Below are 25,099 nucleotides of genomic sequence, written 5' to 3' on the forward strand. Positions count from 1 at the left end.
ACATGGTTTGGATATTAAGCTTGCATTAATTCTTTCTAGAAATACCAATGTATCAAGAAGATCTGAATATAAATCGTTCGTTCCTATGTATATGGTTGACAAAGAAGAAGGGTTAAACAGTATGCTCTGTTGGCTAAGCCATGCCTTTTTTATCCGACTGTCTTGGCACATCTTTTTTCCACTACTGTGCTAAACATTTCATTGTGCCTATCAGAAAAAGACAGAAGCTCTATATGCTTTTGTTCTGACAAGATAATATTGGTTTGATTTGATGATCTGTGTAAGGTTAAGCAACTGTTTTACCAGCTCCTGCCATCCTTCCCAGCCTAGGATTAACAGTTCTCTTTTGTGTCCATTTCTTTCTTTCTCTTTTTCTACTATCAGATACTTTTTTTAAAAAAAAAATGAAGATTATTCAATATATTCTAAAATAGAATTAAGACAGGGTGCTTTTTCCTGCCTGCTTTACAACCCTACATTTCTACTTTATAAAGTACTGGACCTATCTCTTTAAAAGGCCTTCTAGGGGTTTTTGTGGAACTCCACCCCCACCCTCAAGTGCGTTTCTTGTAAAGGAAACTAACTACAGTACCAAATTGTGCAGAGACTGAGGCGCAGTATCGTGTCTGCCATTTAATGTGTATAAGATGATCCTCACATCAGCGAGGACCCGCCTTTGTCCCACGCTTTCTTGTCCTGCCCTGATTAATGCCTTGTTCTGCGGATGGAGACTTTACATCCGGGATAAGACAGACCTAAATTTTACCCTCAGGCTGAAATCTGATTTAAACATCTCTATTTAAAGTGACATTCGTCCTCCTCCTTTCAACTGGTTTCCCTAGAAATTCCAGGAAGTTGACTTCATGACCTAAAAACAGCCTGGTGGCTTCTGAACACCACTGGTGACTATTCTTGCAACTGGGAGAAACTGAGTGGCAGGATGAATCAAGGAAGCCATAACACAGGTGCCCAGCTATCTGCAGCAATGAAGCTGGCAGTACTTTACTGCACTAGGAACTTAAGATGGAGAAACTCTGTATAACTCTAGAGTTGGTGATGCTTAAATGTATATATGTTCCTGTGGCTGCTAACTAGCTACCTTCTCTGATAGAGTTAGTTTCTTCACATTCCTAAAAATCATGTGTAGCATTTCACCACACTAATCCAAAATACCAACTGATCAAAAATTCTAGAAAAGCAACCTCTACAGAAATGACACCAGCCCAGTGTACACTTTCCTGTATGCTACATAGCAACGTCCGTGAAAGTTAAAAAGGAAAAGAGAAAAGAAAAAAAAAGGATGCGTTAAAAAAAAAAATCACCCAGTAAGCAAATGCATGCATATTACAAAAGGAGCCAGCACCCTCACCCTGCAAAGCATGGTGACTTTTGATATTATTAAGCAATTTTGACACTGCTGGCAAGTTTCTAGTAACCAAGGTAATCTAATTTCTGTTGCTTTTCAACCTAAATTGATTTTTTTTTCTTTTAGCTGTTCTGGTAATTGAACAAATTTATACAAGTGTGATGGGATTTTACTTACCACCACACAATGCATAAAATCCTCTATGAAGACAAACAGTATGGCTTCATAGAGCTGTATTTTTGTTGTAATTAAACAACTTGTATCTGAATTTGCTTTGTGTGTTCCAGCCATTTCCAAAGCATCTCTCATAACTGCACTTTATATGAAGATATTATGTGTTCAGTTTCTCAAACTTATTTTTTCCAGGTAGTATTTTCTTGTCAAACAAAGGAGAGGTTTTCGGGGAGGGGGGAGGGAAGGAGAGTAATAATAAAAAGCTTTTCAAAACTTACTGAATTAAATTTGTTTTAGAAGTATCCAAATTACTGCCTGTATTTAGTCCATCAGACCAATGACCTAAAAATATTGATTTTTTTTAAAAGTATTTTTAGCTGATTGGACCGTCCTATTCTTTTGGCCTCTGACTCACCTAAAAATAGCTACTTACATCAAAATTACATTAAGGAATTTCTCTAGTTTATAGCCCACACTTAAGGAAACCTATATGCCAGAAGAGTGCCTCGCTGAAATCTGATGGGTCCTAGTTACTCTTTGTGTGTGACCACACCAGGTCAGTCTAGTAAGTGTCAAGACTCACGGTACCTAATTCCAGTAATTAGCTGTCTATCTTTATATTAAACAAACCATTTCCTTAAGCTGTTTCTTAAAGCATTAAAAATAATAATAATAAAGTCAGTACTTCACCCAATCTTTGAGAGCATCTCAGGCAACTGAAGACTTTACAGAATAGTCTCACTCTAGTTTTCTGATAAGATCACTCTAATTATAGTAATCTAACGATTAAGTACTTTTCCAACCTTTAATCAAGAATTATTTGCAGAGATGAGTATTTGGGTAGGCCTGAGGAACTAGTGTTATGTAACACAAAGACTAACCAACCTATGACATTCATCTAGCTTTCAAGTAGAAATGTTGTAATCTGTGTTCAAAAACAGTTCTGAACAGTTAGGGAATGAGACAGTGTGAGACAGAGCTGAGCTGACCAAGGTAGCTACAAGAATCCAGGTTCTTTTAAAGCCCAGCTACAAAACTTGCTATCTTTACTACTTCATCAAAGCCTTTAACTTAGATAAGTGTGCCTGTAAATAGCCTTCCTCCGTAAATAGGAGCCTTCTTTCTAGCACACATTACTTTGAAAATAGCCATGGTTTTGTTTACAAGGATCGACTCTTCTGAAAAGTAGGCAGATGTCAAATGAGCCCCTTGTCCTTCAAGACTCAGAAGCAGATAAAAAAAAAGAAAAGTCAAAATCCCCAAGTATAAGCCTCTTTCAGGGAAATGTCTAAAAATAGCCATTGTGAGATGCTCCATTCTTCTGTTCTCAAAATTGTATTTGATTCTTAACAAAATAATCTACTCAACCTGAGTTCTAATTATCAACACTTAAGCAACTGATAAAGGTTTTGTTAAAAATCAAAACAGTGTTCATAGGTGGGGCCAGGTGCATTGAGACCACATCTGCAATAAATTTGTACCGCTGTCTCTAGTCCATACTACATCCGTTAATAAACAGTTTTTTAAAATAATTCCTCACAAAAGTTAGGTCAGATAAATATTTTTGTAGAAAACAGAGCAGTGACATTTTGTTACTTGGCTTTGCAGATCGGTGGTTACTCTGACCTTCACGTCTCAGGCAGCTTTCTCACACCCCATATTACTTAAGGACACTAAAATATCACCTTAAATTTTTTAAAAGAAGCACACAGAGCTGCAGTAATAATCAAATAAAGCCGGATACTAAGCAAGCCTTGATTTTAAAGCTCGCCTTCCTCCTGCATATTTTGAAGCCTGGTGTTCCCGACTGTGGAAACTGCAGCAGTAAAACTCCAAGTGCTCATCTTAAATTAGGAATCTCAGTGTTGTGTGTGAGATCTATGTATTTATATACGTTTTATGACATTCGGAAGTTCTTTTGGCTGCTTTGATGTTCCTCCACTAATACAGCAGAGTAAAAAGGATGGGAAACAAAAGTTATTTATTGGAAATTCTCATGTCAAAACTTGAAGTAATTGGTTTGTTCTAGCCCACATGATTCAATGTTCCAAATTCCCTAACTACCTGCTCCCAGGGCTATCTGCATTTCTAAATTCGGTTTCTGTTGCCAACACACACTAACCTAGTGATTGAAAATGGCAGCTGAAGTGCTTCGACGGCACATTAATTTTTCTCTAAGTAGCCCAATTTTGTCATCTAAATGCGGAGAAATCTTATTTTCACTGCATTTTACACCTTTAGAGATTTGCCAAATTCAAGATCATATAAAAAATGAAGAACAATGTTTTCAAGACAATTTTTGGATGATCAGTAATAGCTCTCAAGGGTGGTATGTTTTCTCGGCAAGGCTTTGCACTCAAAGCCCCCATCCACCCCAATACTACAGTGAACAAAGTAGATAAATGAGCTATCATAAAATTATTGCATGGAGATGCTATCCATTGGAAAGGCACTAAAAAACTCATCTTGATCTGAAAAACAATTACCACCCCATTAAACAAAAGATTAAAATATTTAGGAAATTAATGGTGAAATTTCCCCCTCTAAAATTGTTACATTAGAATTCATTTCCACTGTTAGAAGCTAGGACTCCTAATTGGTAAATAATCCTTCCTCCAAGGAAAGAATGTCAGTTCCTGGTCAAACCAAACACCACAGGTAAACAATAAAGAAAAGAAAAGAAGAAAGGAAGGGAGGGAGGGAAGGGGGGAGGGAGGAAAGAAGGAAGGAAGGAAGGAAAGAAAGAAAGAAAGAAAGCAAGCTTACAATTTTCAACCAGTCTGTTTATCTTTAAAAATCAGTTTTGAAAACTAAAGTGAAATAAATGCAAGTAATTTTCCCCAGAAGAAATGAGTTCTCTCTTGACCTCTCTGCCATCAAATGCACCCACAGACTAGTTTCTTATTTCTTTTTTCACTCAAGTTCTGAGCTATTAAAAGCAATTCAGTCAACATAGTGCTCTACAGATGGAGGAAAATAAATAAACTAGGTGTTTTTATTGAAAAATAGCTTTAAGCTAAACAAAAAGGTGTCTAGTGTTTGACAAACTTAAAAATTAAAACAAAACTATCTACATGGCATTATTTCTATTTAAATATAAGTCATAAAACTCGAGTCTGTCACTTAGAAATGTTTTCCAAGCTAGTCTTGTAGGAAAAGTTGTGTTAATAAAACTCATGTGGGCTTTTACTTTTCAAGCTCTATTTCCTTTTTATTCCCTATTAATTTAGCAAGTATATATTTAAAAAAAAGTTTCCAATGTGTAGCATCAAGTGCCTTATCACAGAACAGCTGCTGTTTTATAGCCTAATTGGACACTCTTCTTACTGTAATAACAGAGCAAAGTGTGTCTTAGAAAAGCGTTACCTTAGATAGTAAGGCTTTCTCGGTGTTCCACTAAGGGCACCCCAAAAGACAGGCAACAGAGACTACCCTACAACAAAAAGTCGCCGTTTTCCTAGGAACAAACCATTTCTCAATAGAAAATAATTGTCTTGCCTTCTCCAAGGGCTCCAGAGCAACAGACAATGTTTTTAAGGTTCACATAATTACAGAAGGGTGAAAGTTCTGCAGCACCGCCTGAGTCCTCCCTTGCAGCTTGCACCCTTTACAATCCCCACTGCCCTTTGGGCCTCGGCTTGGAAGCAAAAGGAAGACAGGCTGCAGTTTTCTCAATTGAGCTGAAGCTAAGAAACCTTTGATATGCTAATCGTCCCCTTCAAACGGTAAGAATTCACACTTGCATTAATTCAAACAATTTGTGCAGCATGTGAAATGGCACCTCTTTTAGAGCAGAGCAACAAAAGGGGGGATGCGAGCCGTCTGAACGAACCCAACAACAGAGCATGCGTTCCTAGGGATTCCATCAAGCACCAGTTCACTGGACGGTGGAGGAGGGAGGGAAGACAAAGTTCGAAAACACACCTGAACTCAAGCAGATTGTCTTAGAAGGAGTCCCTAAGGATACTTAGTAAGCATCAAAGGACACTACAGTTATAGTTACCTTTGGCTATGCTCGAGACAGTTCTATCCAAACTGAATGCTGTCACGGTCACCCCCAAAAACTTCTGTATTTCTGTGGACGAATTAGTGCCTCTTTAGCGCCTGTTTCTTAAGGTTACGCGCCATGGACCCTGACTTAGCAAGGGAACTCCCACAGGCAATCATTGACCAAACGGGCGTACCTTTCTTCAAGGTTGGAACGAGAGCTAGGCAGCGTCAACTCAGAGGAGCAGGCTCAACACTTAGACTGTACGGGGAGAAATGAATGAACCAACAATGCTGGGAACACGACACCTCTGGAAACGGGGAGCGAGCAGGGGAACCCAGCGCCGGGAAAACGCGGAAGATAAAACAGTGGAGCGGGCTAAAGGAGGAGGAGGAGGAGGCGGGGGGGGGGGGGGGCAGGCGCCCTTCGGAAACCTGGCCTTTGTAACAGCAACCATCTGGTTGGTGCTGAGGCTCAGGCGCGCCCAGGCTGCCTGGAGAAGCTGCTAAGCAGCCTGACACCTTTCATGAAGCAGGAGGAAAACATTTCCTCTGTCTGAATCTGAGACAGCACACTTTGTATCTGGAGGAACGAAATGAAGGGGCCAGGAAAGGGGGTAAAGGAGGAAAGGATGGAGGGGGAGGAGTCCCCAAACGCCAGGAAAGGGCTATGATGGGCAAGGCAGGACGCTGCTTTTAGAGGACAGGATGGACCTAGGGCTATAAACACCCAGGAAGGCGCACGTGCCTCGGCCTCATCTTAGAGACAGTCCCGCACTCGCTAAAGCCTCCAGCCATTTCTTCTAACCCAAACCCTGCAGTTCAGCGAGGAGTAAAAACTTTGCTGGTCCCGAGTACAGGGTCCTGCATTATCAGGGACGCCTTCTCGCTGTAGATCTCCCTCGTCCCTGTGGCGGAGGGTCTCAGATCCAGGAACGCACGCCCGCGACCCGAAAGGCCCTCCCTTGCCTCCGCGCTCCTCCCACGACTTCTCCCTGCTGCTTTCAACCTGAGGCTCGCAGCCGACCCAGCAGGCTCCCCACCCCAAGGCAGCCCGGGAGCCCACGCCCCTTAACTTCTGCAGCAGGCCCAGCGCGGCCCGCTGCTGCCCTCTCACTGCAGGTCCAGGAGCTTCTCTACCCTGGCTCTGGTCGGCCGAGTCCCCGGCCCCACCACCCTTGGGCTCCGTTGTCCGGCTCCCCTGGCCATGCCAGCTCGCCGCCTCTAAATGCTGCCAGCCTCAGAACCGGCGGGGCCACATCTGGCTGTGCTTTGCTCTCATCCTCGCCTCTTCGTACCACCTGACCAACAAGAAACTGCGGCCCGCAACAACTCCTCCAAGCCCCCCCCCCGCCCCCTTCCCAGGGACTCGCTTCCAGCGACAACGCACGGACGAGTCCCAGCCGAGCCTGGGGCCCAACACCTGGAGCTGGGCAGCCCGGTCGAGGGCGCACTGCATAGTTCCCTCCCTAGCCCCGCTGCGTAAAGAACCAAGGGCACCTTCCGGTCCCCAAGCTTTTTAAGAACCCCCACCCCAAAAAAGCAAGGTTAGGCTGGAGCTGTCTCTCAAGCCCACGCCCCCACCTTCTCGGTCCCCAGCAACCAGCCTGATTCCCGAGAGCGTGACAATAGCCGCACGCGGCCCGGCGAGCGGGCTGCACCGCACAGAGTTCTGCGGATCGATGTCGGCGGGAAGGGCTGCTCACGAGTAGCCAACACGGGTCTGTCCCCGCCACACGGCCACCTCCGAGTCGTTAGCCCCTTCTGGAGGTGCCTAGCAAACAGGTCTCCGAAGGCCGGCACAGAGGTACATTGTTGGCGCTTACCTTGATGTGCGAGCGCGCCCCAGGGGAGGGCCAATGTGGCGCGGAGAGCCGCGCGGGGACACCAGCGCTAGAGAGTGGCCGAGGCGACCGGGGTGCTCCTGCTGGCCAAACGCGCGCGGGGAGACGGCGGCCCCGGCTGGCGGGCCGGACACGGCGCCGCGCAGCTCTTCGGCGTGTCCTCCGGCTCAAGTCTCCACCGCCGTCAGCCGCCGAGTCCAGCCAAGCAGCCCAGCGGCCGGGGCGGCTGCCGGGAGGGGTTAAGTCAACATCTTCCCGCAGTTTCCCACACGCTGCTCCGCGACACCAAGGGCTTTGCCCTCACGCGCGCGCTCCTACTGCTGCACGCTCCCTTCGGAGCCAAAAATCAAAATTCAAAACCAAAGGATGAGGGAATGAGAGAGCAAGGCAGACGGAGGTGTGCCGACCCGGGAATCCCCTAGCAGCGGCGGGAGCGCGGCCGCCGGGGAGCGAGGCCAAGTCCGTCAGTCTGTCCGGAGAAGCCAAGAGCGCGGGGGCAGCGCCGGCAGGACCTGCATCCGGCGCACGCGCCGCCCCTGCGGCCTGGGGCACGACTCTGCCGCCGGCCCTTCCTCACATGTCGGGTCTCCCGGCCTGGGGGTGCTCCGCCGATGCAGGAGGCGAGGAACTCAGGTTCGGGGAAAGCGACGGGAGGAGAAGGGAAGAGCCGCACCGACGCACAGCCGCCGAGGGAGGCTGGTCCCCTCAACAATTGCCAAGAATCCTCCGGTAAGCTCCCGATGGCGCTCGGGCACCTCTGCGTGCGTGTGCGTGTGCGTGTGTGTGAGTGTGTGTGCGTGTGTGAGCGGTTAGAGAGTGAGAGCTCGAGGAGAGCGAGAAGGAGAGCAGAGAGCGAGAGGCGGGGAGCCCAAAGTCCTGACACGGACTCAGCTAGGGCTGAACTGGAGTCACCTCGAGCCTCCTCCTCCTCCTTCTTGTCAGTCCCCACCCCCAGCCCCCCCACCCCAGGACTGCTAATCATATAAACATATGAGCGCGGACCGCGGCGCAGCATCCGCTTCTCCTCACGCGTTTGCCAGCCAAGGGGCTTGTGCAAACTCCAAAGAAGACAAGCAGCTGAGTACAAAACGCGGAGCAGATAATCTAGAACTCATTGCGCCCAATGGCCATTTTCCACTCCAATGGAGCAGCTGCGGCAGCGGGGCGGCCGAGCGCAGGGCAGAAGGAGGAGGAGGAGTGAAGGGGACACTTACAGGCGATCTAGCCTTTCGAGTGGCGGTGGCGACAGCCGAGCAGCCGCCCCTAGACTGGCCGGCCCGGGCTCGGCCCGGTGGGGCGGCCGCAGGGCTTTCCCGGAGGCGCTGGTGGCGGTCTCGGCGGGGGACGCGCGCGCACGGCCACGGAACGCGCCCCAGAGGCGCCCGCGCAGGCTCGCGCCCCTCCCCTCTCCTCCCCTGGCTGTCGGCTGGCGTCCCCTCCCCACACACCCCCGGCCAGGTCTGAGGGTTCCAAATCCACCCTTCACCCTCTGCACTCCGGCCCCCTAAACTCAACTCTCGGCGCGCCCGCTGCAAGCTCTGCAGCCCGCGCGCACACACGCACTTTCCAAACATCGCTTTTATTTCGGGATCCCAGTGCAGGGGAACCGGGAGAGGTCGGCGTTCTGGCCACCAAGGACCTGGCACTGGGGCCTCTGGGGCCTCTGGGGCCTGCAGCTCGGGACCCCGCTCCCTATTTCCCTTTCCCCTCAAGGCCCAGGAGCTCACTCCTAGCAAGAACTGAGCCCCGGTGGTCTGGATGCGTGTTTTACCCACCCCGTCTCCAGGTTTTCTCTGCTCCGCGCGCCCCGAGCCGGAGGCCCCGAAACTTTTAGTTTCCGCAGCCCTCCTTTTGTGTGACTGCTCGCAGGAGAAAGGAGGTCTGTTTGCCGCGGCTGCCTCCGTCCGGCTGCAGCGCGCAGGGGACGCTCCAGGGCTAATGCGTCTTTGATACCTGAGATTTCCGGCGCTCTCGTTAACGAAAGTTACATTTTTTTTTTAATTGAGATGACTTCTTCTTTGTAGTTACATAGGGCTAGCTAAACTTTGACTTTATTGACTATATTTCACAAGAGCGTTCTGTTTGTTTTTGATTAAACTCACCAGGATATGCAACGGAAGGAAAGGAGACAACAAGGCTTTGCTTGCTAGAACATTCACAGCCCTCTTAGGTCTGTTTCCCTCGGTTCCTTATGAAGAATCCGCTCTTGTCCTCACGAAACATTCCCTTCCCCTCTCTGCTGACAGTGTCAGCAAACGACAGAAGCAAGCTGAGAGGGCCAGACCACAAAAGTATCATGCTAAGAATAAATAAATAAATAAACGTTTAAACCTGGGTAAACGTCTACTGCCCGGGAAGCAAAAAAAAATAAAATAAAATAAGATAAAATTTAAAATTTGATTTGTTTTTAATCGAAGACTGCTGAGCGAAAAGCAGTAAGTTTCCCAATGTATTCATGAACTACGGAGTGAGCTAATGAGTGCAGCCATTGGCCTTCTAGGGACTGATTTAAAACCCCTAAAAATTGGGTGAAACTTGAGCTTGTTTGCTTTCAGAAACAATATGTACTTTTTGTTACAGCGGGTACGTTGCAGTCACCACACTTCGGAAATCATTCCAAACAATGTTATTAAAATGTCAACAGGAGATTGTTCTGAATACTAGAAGATTCTGAATATCAATTAGCATTTGCATTTTGTCACAGAGCCAAATATTTGCTGCACTAAAGTCATTCAAATACTGGTCAAATGCATTCTTCACTGTAGAAAACTTGGAGTTAAATGTGCATATATCTCACATTAGAAAAAGATTCTCTGATGATCCGGTTTCTTCTACGGCTTGTAGGGTGCTGATAAAATGAGCTGCCGAGAGCACTTGTCCTTTAAAGTACAGACACTCGTCACTTGGAATTTCTAAGATAAATCAGTTCAAATACCATCCGTAACAGTTAAAGTAGTCTGGAAAATGCACACTTTGCAGAGCTTGTAAAAAACAAACAAACAAACAAAAAACAATACTATACTGTGCCCAACATTTCCCCACCAGTCAAAAGCCATACAAAGTGCTGGTCCACCCAGGAAGATGAAGTCGGCCTACTTAAACTAGCTGAAAAGAAGGCATACCAACGCCTCCCAGACATCAAAGATCATTAATATCACATTCTCCTTTTTAAAAAATAAGTTTTATTTGTGAGTGTAAAACACAGTATGTCAAACTACTAATAATTTGCATTTGCCAAAAAAAATTTAGCCCGTTCTTTTGTTCAGCTTTGAAGGTTTCCATTCATCTGGCCTGAGTCACAGGAAGCCCCAGTGAGTGCACAGACCCGTCTAATCCTATTTTCTTTGGGGGAGCAAAACTTAGCCTGAAGTTTTTATTTAGTGGGCTTAGTAAGTAATCAATAGACATTTTTGCCTGAATTAAGCTGGCCATATGTTGGCTCATTTATTTAATTCTCTCAGAAAGAACCTCTCAAAGAAACCACTGTCTACATTTCATAGGTCTGGTAGTCTTTGATGCTCAGGACATAAAGTGAGTCACTCTCCACTATGTTTCTAAGGAGACAACCTCTCTCTCTCTCCCTCTCTCTCTCTCTCTCTCTCTCTCTCTCTCTCTCACACACACACACACACACACACACACACACACACATACACACACACACACACACACACACCTAGCAATATCTTTTCTCCAATATGTCTTTTTGTTTGTTTGTTTGATTTGGTTTGGTTTGGTTTGGTTTTCGAGACAGGGTTTTTCTGTGCAGCCTTGGCTATCCCAGACTATCCCAGACTCCCTTTGTAGACCAGGCTGGCCTCAAACTCACAAAGATCCACCTGACTCTGCCTCCCAAGTGCTGGGATTAAAGGCGTACACCACCATACCCGGCCTCCAATATGTCTTAAATATTGTGATTTTAATTATTTCTTTTGTCTTTATATTTCATAGTAGTTCAACTTTCTGTGTATATGTACAAGAAAGAACTGGCAAAGCAATCAATTCAATCGAAATGTTCAAGATTAAGCTGTTAGTCACAGACCCCACAATGAAAAGGAACACTTATGTGATACACCAACATAGAGCCTGTCCACATCCAAAAAACATAACTTACCTGACACTTCATGACAATTCGAAACACAGTATATAGTAACACAGGTGTTGTGGTAGTAGAAAAAACAATGAATGAGTTGCTAAACAGTGTCTACAGACATGAGCAATGTCAGGGGAATTAGAATGTGTTATTTGTTCCTGAAATCCAATGGATGCAACTACTCAATTCTATTATAATTTAAGCAATGTCAAAATCATTGACTTCTTCATCATAATTGCTAATTGTTTTTTTTAATAGATTCTACAGAGGACAAAGGAAACACCCATTTCCATTTGTTTTATGTTAAATCAACATCTAACCACTCATGGTGATTTAATTCAAAGCAAACAGAAGGAACTCATTAGCTCATGTGGTTGAAGAGATTGATGGCCTTCAAACCTCTCACCATACATGGTTTCCCAACTGTAGAAACGCATGTTTTTAATTTAAACAACTTCAAGAAACTAGAGATCATTTCATTCAATAGGCTCATGTATTCCTGATACCAAAATCATGTTAATTTTCAAAGCTATTTGCTATCCATGTATCTTTGTTTACAAGAAAGCAATCAGGTACTTGTCAAAATAGAAGTCGGAATTGTAACAGTTTAGGTAACAAGTTAATGGATTTGGAGAAATATGAAGATGGACAATGTGGCAAAATATCATGATCGGTATAAGCTGGTAAATCCAGCTGTTAGTTTCTTCATTGCTCTGCTGAAGCAAAGGAGTAGAAATAAATCAAGTCTAAAGGGGGCTTTGACAAGACCCAGTGACTTGACTGGTCAAAGAACCTGATTTCTCTGAACTGCCAAATGAAGAGAACAATCTCAGAGGGAAAACTGAGTCTGTGATAAAGGATACATTTTTACCTGAGAATTTGAAAAAAATCATGGAAGAAACTGAGCATACTGGTAACACTTTTAATCCCAGCACTTGGGAGGCAGAAGCAGGCAGATCTACTTAGTGATTCCCCGGGACAGCCAGTGATAGAGAGTGAGACCTTGTCTCAAAGAACAAAAAAATGAAACAAAGAGTCTGTGTGACTATATCACATTCTAGTTCAATAGAAGGAACATAGATAAATGGAGCTTGTCCTTGTTCTTGACCATTGCTATTTGATGCTTGGTAGAGAAGCCCTGTTCCCTGCTCCAGAAAGCCCCCTGGCCTAACACTCCAGAGCAGCTCAAAGCAGAGGAGTCACAGGTTTAAGTAGAACTGGTTGAAAGTTGCTAGCTTTTTTTCTCCCCTGCCTTGTTATGCATGGAGCTAAAATGAAATCAAAACTCATTTTCCATAAGACCAGAAACATATGAAAGCATTTGGCAAAGCCAATACGTTTTTAATTATTCTCTCAGCTCTCTGGACTCAGTAAATTTTGTCCAAGAAGGCCAAACCTTACCAAAAAGAATTCAAAACAGTTGTAAAATTCAGAGTAGTGAAAAGCGTAATATAAATATGATTATGGTATACTATGCTTAATGATAGTATTTAGAAGATATAATCATATGCATTTTAAGACCATCATTTTATAATTAATACTTTTTATAAAAATATCCACCTATATAAGTGGTTGCGTGAGTTTTTCTATACATGTCAAGTGTTTAAATATGCATAACTCTCTGTAAAGGATTATAAAATTTTTATACCATTACAATTATGATACTTGAAAGCAAACAACTTAAAAATGATAAGCCTTATAATCATTGCTCTACTGAGTTTCTCAGAAGTCCAAGTTGTTCTTTTCCATAGATTGTTCCCATAACTCCTGTTAATCTCTGCACCGTGAGGGTTTTCTCTAATTGGTCCTTATAGATCCTTCCTCTATCAATGCTTCCGTTAAACCAAGAATAAATGCAGTGTTTTAACAAAACTCTCTGGCCTAACCTGCAGCCGTTATTTTGCTCAGGATACATAACCTCAAAGCACTTTCCCTTGGTTATGTGTGTGTTTAGAAATGAACATTCTCCCATTCTTTTTAAGGCTTGTAAATGTTACCACTGTCAACCATGAAGATGAAATTCCTTTAAATTTCTTTAAAACTCTACTCTCGAGGTTTAAACCAAGATACAAGTCTCTGCATGTGCCGGTCCTGCTAAATCGTCCTACACACATCGCTTGGGCACAGCACAAAGGCAAAGAGATGTTAACTGTGTCAGCAGCTTCATGCTGAACAGCAGCCTCGAAGAATCCTCGCAACGGGATTTTCCATGGCTCCGGGAATATGAGTTTGTCTATTCATATCACAGTCCGCTGCAGTATGACCGAACTTGCTAAAGGCTCGAAGAGTCAGAATGCAAACTCAGAGATGGCCCCTGTGAATTCTACCTAGAAGGTCAAAGATATCATTCTACCGTTTTCTGATTAAAATTTAAGTTCTCATAGCTGTGAAACATGCAATAGTTGTACTATAGTCTCAATATTTTTAAATAAATAAATAAAATTTAGTTCACTCTTGAAAATGCCTTATAATTTAAATTGTGAAACATGAGGGTCTTTACTCTGCCTTTGATCCTCTGCGATTACTTCCACTCGGTTTTACCAGTATTTTCCATTGTCTTATTTCCTAATTAATATGACTATGGTATTTTTTTTTTCAACTCAATTTTATTTTTTTAATGCAGGATTTCATGTAGCGCAGGCCTGCCTCTAACTGAACGTGTAGCGGATGATAGCCTCAAACTTCTGGCCCTTCTTCCTCTAGGCCCTCGAGTGTAGGAATCACATATGCAGTGCTGGCTGCAGAGCCCAGGGATTCATGAGTGCTAGGCACTTTCCCAACCAAGATCCAACAGAAGCACTACTGCTTTATTTATTTATTCATTTACTTGTCTTTATTCACTTTAGGTTTTGTTTTTGTTTTTGTTTTTGAGACAGGGTTTCTCTGTGTAGCCTTGGCTGTCCTGGGCTCACTTTGTAGACCAGGCTGGCCTCGAACGCACAGCGATCCACCTGCCTCTGCCTCCTGAGTGCTGAGATTAAAGGTGTACTGCTTTATTCTTGAAGGCACTTGTTTGGTATATTGTGGTAAAATCAAATTGGAGCATGTGAGAACCAGAATAGTTATTTTCAAAATAAAGTGCTGTATAGATTCTTGATAACATCATATAGTTTCTTGCTAAGGTATTAAAGTGTCCCCATCTTTCCATATCATTTACGTCACCCTGCTGAGTTTCCGCCCACTGTGACTCTCTGCAGCCCATGCCCTAGGCCCTAGACTACACCATGACATCGTTAGCACATGCTTTTGTGATACATGAAATTATGTTAGAATAGAATTAACTTTTTACTGTAAAACTAGTACTCAGATTTGGAAACATTAAAATATCACTTGTATCTCAAAGGAGTACTGAAATGCTGTGATAATGATGAGATTTTATTTTTAAGTGTTTTTATTTTTTTTTTAAATTACAAAATATTTTTTGCTTTAGATTAAAAATAAAACCCTATTATAACCCATGGAGGCACTGCACATTAAAAAGACACTGCTGCACTGTCGCCTGGAGAAGTGTTCTTGGGATGCTTCTGTGTGTTTCTCTGAATTATCTACTCTCTAATTCAATTGTCCTTCCTACTAGCATCACAGATTGCAACAGAACTAAAACAGATTATTACTGTGCCAAGAGTCCCCCCCCCCCCCCGTTTTCACTGTAGAGATGTAATTATGGCACCAACTTAATTGCTATTGTGTCCTTACTACTTGAATTAATGGCCCAAATGCAAACCATGTATTTTAAAATGTTCCAACAATATAGAATGTACTGCAAGAAAAACTAATTTGCTATTTGTTATCTAATGGTAATTGAAATCCAATAATTCATTATGATACTAGGTTATTGTTGTTTATGAAATGGCAATTCTCAAAGATAAAGGTGGTAGATATAATGTGGGGGAAAAAAACAGTTTTTAAAAAATAAAATCAGAGAGAAGTTGAACACAAATACCAGCTACAAAATATAAATGGGCAAGGAATAGAAGATTGAAACTTGTTTTTAAATAAAATGAATCCCAAGGAGAATATTACTTATTGGGATGCTTTTGTGTGTTTCTCTGAATGTGGACATACAATAAATAAATCTATGTGTAGTCAAATAAAGAATCTGAGAAATACCTAAAATAATGAAACTTGAAATTTTTCATACCATTATTCAATGCATACCTTCTCTCCAATGCCCTATTTAAAATGATTTTAAAGTTTATGTACATATGTGCACATATATGTATATGCATACCAAGCTATATTATGCAGGTATAGATTCAAGATCGTAAGGATAGCATATGCTTATGTAAAAAAGAAATTGTGTAATGTCAAAAATAGATACTAAGTTAAATATTTAGAAAACCGTCTTTACTTGAGTAAATTTTTAGGTTTTCCAAAATCAGTTATAAGTTATTCTTCCTTAAAATGGAAGCAAATTTTATCTCTGCTTAAATTTTGTTGTTAATGAAAGAAATGTTTAAGTGCTCTATAGTTAGATTATTAGCATTTACAAAACTGAAACAGATGCATGTCTTAATATACCATTAAATTTATGATATACATAGAACTCTTAACGTAGAACTGACGGAAGACTGGGGACTCTAATTTGCTCTAGATTTATAATAACCTGATCTGGTTTTCGTAAGTTCTGAAACCCTTTAAACAAAATTATAAAGCAGTTGTACTCTGTGTGATTAAAGATGCAATTCCCGTTGGAGTAATGAGAAAAGTTAGAACATGTTTCTTTCTTTATGGATGTTTCTATAATAAACAAGACTGCTATACATTATATATTTTTGTTACTATGATTTCCTTGTTTTTAATTATAAAATAAACCAATTGAATTTCAGTGGAGTCTCAAATTGAAACTATGCCAGATTGAGATGAAAAATGTGCCCTGGACTTCATAAATTCCTTAAAATTGTTCCCAGGGTTTTGGGGTCTTAGGGTCTTATTGTAAAAATACTAGTTCATGATTTTCTAGACCAAAATGTTCTGATTTAGACCTGCACAGAAGAAAGTCTTGCAGGCCTGATAAACTTTAAACCTACACAATGACACAAATAAAACTGTTCATGAGTAATGATGGCTAGATTCATGTAAATTACCAAAAAAAGTCTCTTTTATCTCTTACACAAATACCATTTATAGCACTATTTAAAGATTCACTTGGTGAATTGTAATCAGTTTTTAAGCCTAAAGTCTATAAGAACTCTTGCTTTAAATAATGCGAACACTATTTCCCTTTTTAAAAATCAGTCATAAAATATTAATACAAGTATCAATATAAGCATATATGTATAAATTTGTGTATATACCAAATAAGTGAAAAGTATTAATTCATTAAAGTTTATCTCCCATAAAAACTTTATTAGCCCTTGAAATCTTTTCCACTTCATATAAAATGATTTATCTTTTGAATAACAAGGCTTCATTAATCTGTTTGACAAAGGAATTTTTAAATCATTTAAATAATTTATCTGGATGAATTATTTAAGTTCTGTAAAATATATATGTGAACATGTATATGTATATAACTATATCTACATATTTGTGTTTTAGCACAATATCATCGAGAAAATAGTGGTTAAGGTTCAGATGCCCTGTCCTTGACATCACAAGTGTGGCTTGGTGTGACTGCCACTGAAGAGGTCTTTGATCACCCACTGTTGGCATAAGACCCCTGCTCGAAGGCCATTTGTGCTCCATTTGGCAGCATATGGTGATTTCATGTCAGAGAAACTTACACATTATTTTCTATATTCATTTTCAATTCTGCATTTTTGCCGAAATTGTAGGCTGACATAATTTTCAACATGTAAGGATAATAAAGGCAATTATTGAGCCGTCACAGAAAACTGCTTTCCTCAGTGTGCTGCTGTAGGTGCTACTGCAGAGTGGCAAACACACCCCTCCCCAGAGAAATAACTTGTCTGTACAAATATGCCTGGAGGAGGAGTTAGAACAGACACCAACCAACTGTGTGAACAGTACACAAAGCTAAAGGGCGCAGGGAGACCCACAATATGCTCAGCAGGCAATGCCGTTCAGAAACTTCCACTGCCCACTATTTATTCACAGGTTATTCACACGATTTTTCTCACCTAAATCTTGTTCTTTTCCTCCAGTGATGTGAGTTTTTTTCCCACTTTCACAGATAATGCAAACAATTAATAATTCCACAAATTTGGCCAAGTTACACAATTTATTACAGCTTCTTATCGATTTTATTTTTAAGCATGCAAGAAAGTTAGCTTTCATTCGAGTCTTTCCTCTGCCAAACATATTTATTCTTTTTTGCCTACTAGATCCCTGTTTTAGGAAACTCCCTCTTGTTGGATTGTATTTATTGGTTTTATTTACTTATTTTCTCTCTGGCACTGTTCTCCTTTTTCCCTACTTTGGGGTGAGTTTGTTTGGTTTTCATTTCTGTCTTGGAGCACGAGCCTCTCAACACATTCTCTTGGCTTCCACTATTTTGCACATAAATTGCATTGCATTACTGTGGCACTTGGTACACTTGCAAGCGCCTGTCTCTCACTTCTGTAAAGCCCACCTGTAACATGTGCCACTTCACACTTGTTATCAGCCGTGCTCAAAGCTTCGGAAAGACTCTGGGAGAAGCTGGCAAGTTGATACACTTGTGAAAAGTCCGGCTATGACATCTTGGTGTGACAATAGTCTTTAAAGAAGTCTTAATTTTTAAGGTATGCATTTTTAAATTAAGAAGAAGGAGAAGAGAGAGAGCGGGTAGGAAAGAAACGACCCCTCTACAAGTTTGTCTCTAACAACACTGCCCTTTTGCCCACATCCTGGCAAGGAAACCAGAGTCCTTCCATGTGCTGGGCCAGCATTCGGCCACTGAGCCACACATTCCTCAGCCAACTCATATTTGTTAGACTTGACTCAGAACTCTATATGACCTAGGAGGTAGTGGGACTACTTCCTGCTCAGAATAGCATGATGTGTACCAACCATTGAGGCAATTTGGAAAGAAGTCACCTACTCTTGGAAGTCTTCAGCAGCTGCAGTTGTTGTTTGTGAAATACACAATAGTCAGGATGCTATCATTATGGATTTACACCTATATTGTTCAGGTCAGCATCAAGGGTAGATAGTGCCTACATGACAGCACTCTAGCTGACAGAGATCTTAGCAGTAAAATAAATTAGTAATCTTGTGAGACTATGTTTATCATCATATAAGCATATGTACCATTTTTACTTATTAATAAATGGAATAAATTTACTCAAGTAGCTTGTTTTAGTCAGGTCACTGAAATATTTTTGCAAGCTCTTTGTACATTTTTCACATATTGGTGATTGCAATCAAAGTTTGAGTTATTTCCAAAAATTAATTTAATAAAAATGTTGTACTTGAATGTGTGTGTTCTTTTTAATAAAAAGACAATCACAAATAAGGGCAATTTGTTTAAGGGGTTTCTAGTTTCTGCTATGTGCTATACATGTGTGTGTGTGTGTGTGTGTGTGTGTTGAGAAAATGGAAAAATCACACAACTAAGACAGTGCTTATTGGCATTCGTACCGTGAGGTGAGCAAACTGAAATGGCGGCGGCCTTTCCTCTTCACAGAGGTCAGCCATTCGCCTTGTATCCATCCTGTCTCAATGACTGTCATGACACAGGAGAACCTCAGATACAGGAGTCAATGGGACTTTTCACAGTTTCTGTTTTTAACCCCAACACTCACGTTTTATTTAAAGGCAAAACATTTTTTGACAAACTGTACATTATGCTAAAAAGCATCCCACTTCCATCTTAGCTCCCTAACCTTACCTCTAGGAGCCAGAAATGCATTTTAACCATTTTCTTGTTCTTCCAAAGCACCAGAAATTGTATTAATGTTATCGTAAAGAGAAAATTAAATAACGGAAACTGCTAGAGAAGTAGACAGTATCCTGCCTCTTTACTTCTTGGTTTTGTTTCCATTCTTGTTTTTACATTGTAGCTCTTTTTTAAATTATCCCACAATGCAGTGGATTACGGTTTCATTATGTCAACAGCACCATCCCGACTCTCACTGTACCTGTTGTTGATGATTGCAAGTTTTGGGTCTTCAGGAATCATCATAATGACCGTTGATGACATTGCCTGAGGCACATCTCTGTCTGATGGTTTAACTTGTTCTCCACCCAAGAGCCCCTTAGATTGCGCTTGTATATTGTGAGCTATTACTGCAGCAGTCCTCAGATGTTACACACTGTTGGACCATTACAGGACTACCCAAGAGATGCAGTTTGTTTGCTATATATATGTGTGTGTATATATATATGTGTGTGTATGTGTCTGTGTGTCTCTGTGTGTGTATGTGTGTGTGTATATATATATATATATATATATATATATATATATATATATATATATATATAGATCACATAGTCTTTTAGATTTTAATCTGTTATTTGTCAACTTAAAAATGAGATTTGGAGGCTGGGAATGTAGCTCAAGGGTAGAACACTGACCTATCATGTGTCAGGTCCTAGTTTGGGGGAGCAATTTAAGATATGATATATTTCTAGCTTCTGTGGCTTGAGGCAAGGATATCTGAGAACATATGATATTCTTAAGCTCACAGCATCCTTGAGGGTGGGATATTTTTCTTGGTTAAAAAAAAATGGCAAGGCACTGACCTACCACCTATGAATCCTCCATGAATCCTACTATCTCCTCCAGTCCTAGCAAGGCATCCCTGCAGTGAGTTACCCAGTTTCCGCTATTGTTTCATGTTCTCTCAGATGGCATCTATTCTGTGGAGAGTGGGAGTCGGAACAACAGGACGACTGTAGGAGAGCTAGGGAGAGAAGAGAAGACACTTGCCTTGCCGGCATGAAAACCTTAGTGGATCTCACAGGATGCATGTACAGGTTGGGGTAGCAGTGTGTGTTCCTAATCCACGTGCTGGGGAGACAGAGAGGAGGATCCCTGCACAGCCTTGCTAGCCAGCCAGTCTAGCCAAATTGGCAAGCTCCATATTCAGGGAACCACTATCTCAAACAGTAATGAGGAGCATAGCTAAGAGCGCTGACGTTGACCTTTGGCCTCTAGTCACACGTGACCACTCATGCTCTCTCTCACACACGTGTCTGCATAAGCACACACATACACATATACACATACATATGAATATATATGTACTCATGTAAGTACACAAGGAGTTTACTTTTCACCCATTTTCCTTTTATGCATTTCCCTTTTCTTCCAGGAACCTATAAGCATCTTAGCTTTAAGCTTCAGTGGACACTACTTTATATTCTAACCAAAAATGTGAACCACATGTCACTGCCTAGGACATGAAGAAATGTGCAAAACAGCAGCAAACATGACTTCCTGTGTTTCAAGGGTTCAGGTGATAAGAACATGTTTGCAATCCATACTACGAGGCTGTCTGATCACTGCTTGCCTTAAGTTCATATACCTTCCTGAGTTTTCTCCTCTGCTGCTGGCTGCTGCCCGACCCCCAGCACTTACCTGTCTTCTCTTACACTTTGTTCTCATTCTTTGATTCCTTTGGTTGCCCTCTGTGTTTATCAGAAGCAAATTCTACTTTTCATTATTTTTGCATCACGTTGTACCCCATAATTATGCTTCACCAAGGGAGGGCACATGAAAGAAATGAGACATTTCCAGCCAAGAAGCAGAAGCAAACAAGCTTCCAAAGGATTATTACAAACTGCAGAGTTTAGTAGCCATAGCTCAACAAATGAGTAAGACTCATGGCAGAAACAGCTAAACACAAGCTAAGCTTTCACTTAAAACCTCAAGTAATTGATAGCCCCATACATGCTAAGATTCTGATTTATAAAAGACGGTATTTCCTTAGAGTCCAGACTATCTACAGAACTTGAGTAAGAATCATCCTGTTTGCATCACTGATGTAATTCTGTTACCCTTTTTTCTTTTTCTTTCTTTCTTTTTGTTTGTTTTTTTGTTTTGTTTTGTTTTGTTTTTTTGAGACAGGTCTTTGCTGTGTAACCCTGGTTGTCCTGAAATTCACTATGTAGAGCAGGCTGGCTTTGAACTCAGACATCTGTCTGCCTCTACCTCCTGAGTGCTGGGATTAAAGGTGTGTGCCAACACTGCCAGGTTGATGTTACTCTTAATTTTATTTTACAGTGTCTGTTTCTCAAAACAGATTTCTAGTATGGTTGCAGGTTAACACAATTTCTCACAAAATGTTACTGCATTAGTTTATAAGCTGGAAAACGTGATCATCATGAATTACTGCATAAGATGAGAACTGTCTATATGAAATATGCTCATTTTTTAAAAAAGTACCTATAAGATGTGTGTGTGTGTGTGTGTGTGTGTGTGTGTGTGTGTGTGTGTGTGTGTGTAATTTGGTGATCCTGGAGATTAAGCCTGTGATTTCACATATAATAGATGACCTCTTTTCCACTGAGCCAAATAACATACTCTTGGCCCACAAAATACCTTTTATAACATGTTGAAATACAGGGTAATATTTAATTTCTAAAAATTTATATTTTGTAGTCCTGTTGGAATACTATTCTCTTCAAACAGTTCCACCAACTTTTAATTAACTGGTATTTTCCTTAATTTTGTTTCAGAACACATGAATACTTGCCAACTATTTTGTTAAAGAATTACCCAACAGCTTTACTATTAAAACTTTATTAGAACAATTATCTTATTAATTGTTGGGTAGACTCCATGGAAATGTTACAACTATCTTCCTGTTTGGAAGTTGATATTGGCATCTATGATTATGTTGTCCCAGTCTAAATTAATTGACCAAGAGTGATGACTCTTACCTAAATCCCAAGACTCAGGACGCTGAGGCAGGAGGATAAAGGAGTGTTCAAGGCCAGCCTGGTCTACAAAGTAAGTTCACGGCAAAGCTAGACTGGGGAAACAGCTGGACTGGGGAAACAGCTCTCCCTCCCTGCGTCTCTCCCTTGCTTGCTCTTCCCCTCCCTTCCCTTTCTCTCTTTTTCTCCCTCCCTCTCTGTCTCCCCTTTAATCCTAGCACATGAGAGGCAGAGGCAGGCAGATGGCTGTGAGTTCAAGGCCAGCCTGGTCTACAAAGCGTGTCCAGGACAGCCAAGGTTACACAGAGAAACTCTGTCTCAAAAAAAAAAAAAAAAAAAAAAAGTCTGGTGCATGCTAACTGTATGCTAACACAGAGCCAAGTTTGCCTTTCAGCTTTCCAAGAGCAACACAAAGGGAAAGGCTCTTAAAAGATCGCCAATACTGAGAAAATGCATACTGAGACCAGAAAGAACTCTCGGAATCCAAGGCTGGGTAGATACTCATCTTCTTCCTGGCCCTGAATCCCTCAGGTCTTTCTCTGCCCTCTCCTAGCATCAAGTAACTACAGTCCAGTATTACCTCGCCTACAGAGACATCCTTCCTTCTCAACTCTGATGCCCTAGCCAAGGCAACCCCTCAAAGGAGAGTTCAGCCTTTTAAAAGCTAAATAATCACATGATTTCTCTTTCTCCCAACCCCGCATTCTAATATAAATTCTTATGAGGAAGAAGAGTTTCACAGTCTCTGATAAGTATCAGAGGAGGATAGTGAAAAATCTCCTCTGGAATGTTCCAGGTTTAAACCATCAGTTTTAGTGATTCATTGTAGGGCAGAAGATAGAACTACATCATTTGTGGACAAATCTTTTCTGCCAGACAAAACAACCAACTCAGGAGAGAAAGACCTCAGGCCACTTAGGAATAACTAAAATGTAATATTAGTTAGCAGGTGGGTTCCAAATGCAGAGTCTGGCTTATAACTACTTTTTGAAGGTCTTACCATGTTCTGTAGATACAAATGAATTTTGGCATTAGAACTAGCTTCCTCATTGGCATATTGCAGAAATAAAGTAATAGGCTTGATTTTTTGGGCTACTTGGAGATACCTTTTTGTGGAGCTCCCACTTTGTGTCTCCACTGGATTCAATTGGAGTAAAGTCAGGGCAGGCTAAGGGAGGAACACTGGCCACATACCACTTAGGTAACAAAGCTGGCCAGGCATCTTAAGGTTCCTTTAAATCAGGGGCTGGCATTTTGTTGTCATGTGCTGGTAGCTGGTGGGATGCTGAAGGCCTGCATCTGTTTTCATCTATTGATGCCCAAGGCCAGCATGCATAACTGTAAGTATAAGTTCTTCCGAATCGTGAGCTAGAGTTTTTTTTTTTTTTTAAGTGTATTTTTCAGCCTTGGCAGTGGAGTCTTTGGCAGGTGTGTGGCCCAGAGGGAACCAGACAGAGGGAAAAGTCAAGCCAGGTATGTTGTGCCTGCCTGCACCGGCTTCTGCTGTACCCCACTACCTGCATCCAGGTCCTCTGCACTGGGCTAGGATACTGTGGAAATGGCAGGTGCCCATGGGGTATCTGCATACCCATCAGCTCTGTGATAAATGGGAATTATGGCACAGAAACGTTAACTTGCCTGACCATAAGCAAAATAGTAGAAGCCGCATCTTTGAGACTGTGTGAGCTTAATTCCATCCTGGTACACAGGTCTTTTCAGTTTTCAGGAACGCTTTCCCCCACCCAAAAAAATCAGCCTAATCTATCAATTTAGCAACATATATGCTTTCTGTGATTCAAGCAAGACAATGTCAGCCTCGGCTGCACCCTCGTCCCCTCTGCGGCTCACTCGGCACCTTCGAGAGGCTTGGTCTCCTCCTCAGACACGGAAACCGGATGATGACCTACAGAATGTTGTAACCTCAGCCCCACTCTGTGTTCTTCACCTTGGTAAATGATTCATTCAACAAACATACTGTGCTAGTCTCGAGGAGTACAAAGATGAATAAACGCTGTCTGCCTTCAAGAAGATGGGAAAGAGGAAGAAAACAAAGAGGGGCGGGGGGGAAGCCAAAGAAAACAACTACTAACGAGACAGGATCCTTAGGACCTTAGGTTCTTACACCTGTGAAAGGAAGGAATGACTGGCCGTTTAACTAGTGAGGAGTCAAGTCTGAAAGGAAGAGTTGACTCTGCCCTCTGCCGCGCATCTCTTAAGAAGTAACACCTGGATTCAGGAATGTCAGAACCTGGGGAGGATGCACCCCACCCCCCACCCCCACCCCCGCAGTTTGTTGTAAATCTGCAAGAGAGTAAACACGTCTCAATACAGAGTGGAATTTAAAAAATGCAAATTACTTCAATAAAAAAACAAAACAAAACAAAACAAAGGAAACCTCCACAGAAACCTACAAGTTGAAATCGTCACCGTCATACTACCCTACAGAACCACTAGTACACCTATTATCTTTGTCCTTTTTCCCAGGCTCACTGAGGCCCAAGGGTGAGCCGTTCAGATTTTCACTCCACTGAAGTAGAAGCAACCCTCCCGGCTATTCATAGAGAACAAGGTGGTGTACACCGAAATGTACCTGCCTAAGAAGGGGGTGGGGTGTCATCCAGCAGTTGTAATGAGCTGCGATGTTATCCCCAATGAGCTGTGTGGGAGACCGGTAGGCAAGTCAATTAACCTTTTCTGGCTACAATTTGCTCATCGGTATAAATGGAGGCCCCAGATCTTTCATTCCCAAGGGCTCTTCAGGTGGGAGATGACGCACCAGCACCGAAGGCTATTCAGCTGAATGCGTGGCTTGGTCAGCCTCAGAGGCAACCTTCCATCCCAATTTCATCTGTTTGAGTGTATGTTCCT

The 25,099-nt window shown here is 42.1% G+C and overlaps 2 protein-coding genes across 30 annotated transcripts in view; one reads left to right on the plus strand and one right to left on the minus strand.

Moving 5' to 3' along the window:
- Positions 1-25,099, minus strand: part of ADGRL2 (adhesion G protein-coupled receptor L2) — a 504,554-nt gene that overhangs the window by 172,113 nt on the left and 307,342 nt on the right. The window contains exon 1 of one of the 26 annotated variants that reach the window (XM_084756888.1): positions 9,147-9,296. The exons of 21 other annotated variants lie outside the window; for them this stretch is intronic. The gene's annotated coding sequence lies outside the window, so the exon portion shown is untranslated. Of the gene's footprint in view, positions 1-5,543; positions 5,644-7,353; positions 8,302-8,585; positions 8,727-9,146; positions 9,297-25,099 lie in introns of those variants that run through there. 4 more of the 26 variants (XM_084756887.1, XM_084756885.1, XM_084756878.1 and 1 more) reach the window with 4 other exon arrangements.
- LOC311583366 (uncharacterized protein) lies at positions 7,949-24,449 on the plus strand (the record flags this gene model as incomplete). 4 transcript variants are annotated; one of them, XM_084756893.1, is made up of 3 exons in its annotated part: positions 7,949-8,100; positions 23,636-23,704; positions 24,032-24,449. In XM_084756893.1, 3 exons carry the CDS (start codon positions 7,949-7,951, stop codon positions 24,186-24,188), a joined length of 378 nt encoding a protein of 125 aa, XP_084613019.1. In that variant the 3' UTR covers positions 24,189-24,449. The 4 variants fall into 4 exon arrangements, 1 of the variants encoding a protein (XP_084613019.1); XR_014774475.1 differs by lacking the exons at positions 23,636-23,704; positions 24,032-24,449 and adding an exon at positions 22,031-22,372 and having other exon boundaries at positions 7,963-8,100; XR_014774476.1 differs by lacking the exons at positions 23,636-23,704; positions 24,032-24,449 and adding an exon at positions 9,477-9,748 and having other exon boundaries at positions 7,966-8,100.

Source organism: Acomys minous, assembly GCF_964271855.1.
Source record: "Acomys minous genome assembly, chromosome: 14".
In the NCBI taxonomy this organism is placed as follows: domain Eukaryota; kingdom Metazoa; phylum Chordata; class Mammalia; order Rodentia; family Muridae; genus Acomys; species Acomys minous.